The sequence below is a fragment of the Marmota flaviventris genome, chromosome 17, assembly GCF_047511675.1.
Source record: "Marmota flaviventris isolate mMarFla1 chromosome 17, mMarFla1.hap1, whole genome shotgun sequence".
Lineage (NCBI taxonomy): Eukaryota > Metazoa > Chordata > Mammalia > Rodentia > Sciuridae > Marmota > Marmota flaviventris.
The window spans coordinates 61446394-61450655 of NC_092514.1; the positions used below are offsets into that span (position 1 = coordinate 61446394).

A 4262-nucleotide genomic window follows, 5' to 3' on the forward strand; every position below is an offset into this window, starting at 1 on the left:
TAAGTAGCCTTTTTTTAGATCTTTCCTTTTTAGGTACAACTTCCCCTTTCTGATTCATCTTTTAAATTTTTTATATTATTGGCTTTTAGGAGGTAGGGGCTATAAATCATATTCATAGAAAGTCATAAAATATATAAACAAAGAGCTAAACTGGGATATCTTACCAAGAGCCCTCTTGCTACATAGGTTGAATGGTGAATGCCCTCCCTCCAAAGGCTTAGATGTTAAAGGCTTGGTCCCTGTGGTGCTGTTATTGGGAGGTGGTGGGATCTTTGAGACATGGGGCCTATTGGGAGGTCCTTTCATAATCAGGGGCTGTTCCTAAAGGGAACTATGGGACCCCAACCCTTTCCTCTTTCTCTCTTGCTTTCTGGCCGTGGGGTGAGTAGTGTTTGCTCCTCCATGTGCTCCTGCCACAAAGAACTGCCCTGCCACAGGCACAAAAGCAACCGCCAACTGATGACAGATTAGAGCCCCCAAAAGTATGAACCAAAAAAATTTTTATCTTTATAAGTTGATTATTTTAGGTACTTTGTTATAATGATGTAAATAAAGCTCACACACCTCCTTATGCCACTCTCTTCCATTTTTTCCAAGTCTCTGCCAAATCTTTCTTTGACGTTATTTTATTATTATTTTATAATAAATAAATTTATTCTTTCATAACAAAGATAACAACTTATCTTCATTATGTCAATTGCCTTTACTTGAGGCTGCGTGTCCACCTCTAACCCTGTCTCGCTTTAACCTTTTAAACAATACCTCTCCTCAGAAATCCAAGAATGTTTTGGAATTTGTAAAGGTAGATCAAAACAATTGTTCAAAATGGCACAGGCATAAAGAGTACCTTACGTTCCTACCTAAGGGCTTTGCAGAGCTCCCCAACATTACTTCCATAACACAAAGCCACCTCTCTTCTATTAATCTCAACTTACCTCTCATTTCTCAAAACAGACCCAGCAGTACATCACCTTCATCAATCACAAAGCCAGAGTTAAGTCCAGTTTCAATTGTATGGTTCTTCTTTGAAATCCCCTTTCTCTCCACCTACTTGCATGATATGTGTTCTCAGAGGTCAATATGTGGCCCTTAAAGGACTTATCAGGTCATTTATTATGCATATATCTCCTTTACGGAAAACACATTCTACATCAGGTCTTGTCATGCAAAGAGGATTAAAGCAGAGTCCCTGCCTTAATGGACTTTGTATTGTATGGCGAGCCAATAGACAAATGCATTTGTGATAGAAAATCAAATCATAGAACTCATGAAATATATAAAACACAAAAAAAGCACAACAAAGAAAGAACTTTGTTTTTGTGGAGCCAAAGAAGATATGGAAGGAAACAGTACTCAGACTCTCCAATTACAGACAACTAAGAGAATGTTGTGTTCACAAGTTACCCCCTCTCCAGGCAAAGGGAATATCCTCAAGGTAATTTGTTCTTTTCATTATATATATATATATATATAGATAGATAGATAGATAGATAGATACATATTGCTCTGAATGCTTGTGACACTAAAAAAGAATCCTTACGTTGCACCATAATCATATGAGACTTTTGTGTAAATAATTATTAGAATTAGAAGATATTAAGAAGTGATACTACCAAATTGCTAGAATTTTTAACTCAGAACATATGAAAATACTTAATAACATGTCAATAAAGAATAAGGATGACATATTTTTATATTCCAAAAGGTAGATTAAAAATTACTATCTAAATTACCCTACCTCAGCCTGGAGGACAATTCTGACGATAGACCTAGATCACTCCCAGATGACTCCTTAGTCCTTAAAACACTGAGTCACTGTTTACTGCTTCAAGATGCATCTCTGGGTGATGAGAACAAATACAGCTTAGAATGTCCTGGAATTTCATTAGTTCACTGACCACCTAAAACACCACATGGATAGTGAGCTTCCTCATGTCTTACACCAAACAAGTGGAGCTTCTACTTCCTTTATTCATCCCAGCATTCCGTCTGACCGAATCTTGCATTTATCCACTAGAGAGCCCAGCCCTATCAGAAGCTCTCCCCAAATGACCTCAATATGAGAAGCAGACTAGAGACCCACCTATGTAACATGATACCCAGAGTCTGAGCCACATGATGCTACACCCAGGGGAGGAAAGAGAAGAGGTGATTCATGGGAGAACATTAGGGAACTTGAGAAATAGGAAATAATTATCATTATACTTTGGGAGACTTTACTACAAAAATATGATTTATTAAGTGCATTTCTGTCATGTAAACAAAAACAAGGAAATTGTCTTTTCATAATTATAGAAATTCCTCAGCTGGGTATAAAAGAGGACAGGTACCAAGAAGACTCCAAAACTCATAACTCATCCTCCTGCAAACACATCCAGAACCCCCACCCTCTGACACCATGGTCAACTCCTGTTCTGGCTCCGTCTGCTCTGATCAGGGCTGTGGCGAAGGCCTCTGCCAGGAGACCTGCTGCCAGCCCAGCTGCTGCCAGACCACCTGCTGCCGCCCCAGCTGCTGTGGCTCTAGCAGCTGCCGCCCCTGTTGTGGTGGTTCCAGTGGCTGTGGCTCCAGCTGCTGTCGCCCCACCTGCCTCCAGACCACCTGCTGTAGGACCACCTGCTGCCGCCCCAGCTGCTGTGGGTCCAGCTGCTGCCGCCCTTGCTGTGGTAGTTCCAGTGGCTGTGGCTCTAGCTGCTGTCGCCCCACCTGCCTCCAGACCACCTGCTGTAGGACCACCTGCTGCCGCCCCAGCTGCTGTGGGTCCAGCTGCTGCCGCCCTTGCTGTGGTAGTTCCAGTGGCTGTGGTGGTTCCAGTGGCTGTGGCTCCAGCTGTTGTCGCCCCACCTGCCTCCAGACTACCTGCTGCAGGACCACCTGCTGCCGCCCCTGCTGTGGTTCCAGTGGCTGTGGCTCTAGCTGCTGTCGCCCCACCTGCTGCCAGACCACCTGCTGTCGCCCCAGCTGCTGTGTGTCCAGCTGCTGTCGCCCTACTTGCTGCCAGACCACCTGCTGCCGCCCCACCTGCTCCAGTGGTTCTTGCTGCTGAATGCTCTGACCTGTCCTCTCCTGTTCTTCATCAACCAATATTCTCTATGTGATCCACATCTGAGGCCAGTCATGAAAGGCCGATGGTAAAACCTGTGTTCCAATGAGGATTTTGGTTTCCACATATGCTGCCTTCTGTCCTAACAGGTTACTAACCCCCCCCCCCCAACTGAACATAACTTTGAATTTTCCCTAGAGTCTGTCAATTATCAGATCATTCCCATGGAAGTATTTGCTCTCTGTCATATTTTCTACCTTGAATAAATCCAAATTTTTCAGTCATACAAATTCAATGGCATCGTGTCTCCTTATTTTTCCTTCTTCAATTGTTGTCCCCTGACAGTTTTTTTGGTAGTTCATCTCTAAAGAACAAAAAGCCCATAGCAGATGACTTGAGGTGCTCCACCTCTTCTGTGAGCACCACTCTTTCTAACACAGGAAGGTGTATTAGTCAGCATCTAATGCATACTCCCTGCCTGAGGACTTTCTCTGAGAAGGCAATTCAAAGCCCACAGGAGCAGAGCTAATCCAGGGAAAGGTGTTGGTGAATAAATGCTCTCTAGCTCAATTCCCCTGGGGCGACTCCTTCCAGTCCTCCACAGGTGCTCCATGGGATGGGATCTCAGCTGCCTCCAGTGGTGTTCTGCTCATTATGGAACCTTCCACTAGCTTCCCTCACTGCCCTGGCTCATTTCCCAAGTTTCCTACAGAGCTTCCTAGGATCCTTTCCCAAACTGCTTGCTGTCAAACCCCTGTATCTTGGGTTACTCTAACGGGCACCCCAACTAAGACACCCACATGCCTAATCTCCATGTTGGTGCATTTCAACACTTTTTCATACTGTAGGGATAGTTACCATTGTGTCAGGGTCAAGTCTTGGGTTACTGTGTGATAAACTGGGTGTGGTGCTGGGATTGAATTCAGGACTGATGCATGACAGAAAGCCCTGTACCACCGAGCTACATCCCTGGTCCAGAACATTAGTGTATCTGAGAGCTAGGAATCAACCACCATGGTAGTTACTCTCATCCAAAAAAAAAAAAAAAAAAAGCTGTGTTTAATGAGGTGTCATCTTTGTTTTGTGTGCTCAGTGCAATTCACTCAAGGAGGAATTAGAAACAAGTATTTTGGAAGAAAAGTTGAACAAAGAAATGCTCTCTAGAGAAATCCAGAAGAAGCCATGGGAAGCAAGTTAAAGCAATAGAAGCATCTGGGCC

General features: G+C 43.9%; 1 protein-coding gene across 1 annotated transcript; it reads left to right on the forward strand.

Annotated features, from left to right (window-relative positions):
- The first annotated feature begins 2398 nt into the window (after positions 1 to 2398).
- LOC114102005 (keratin-associated protein 4-2-like) lies at positions 2399 to 3046 on the forward strand. Its single transcript, XM_034635206.2, has one exon. It carries the CDS (start codon positions 2399 to 2401, stop codon positions 3044 to 3046), a length of 648 nt encoding a protein of 215 aa, XP_034491097.2.
- Positions 3047 to 4262: the final 1216 nt, after the last annotated feature.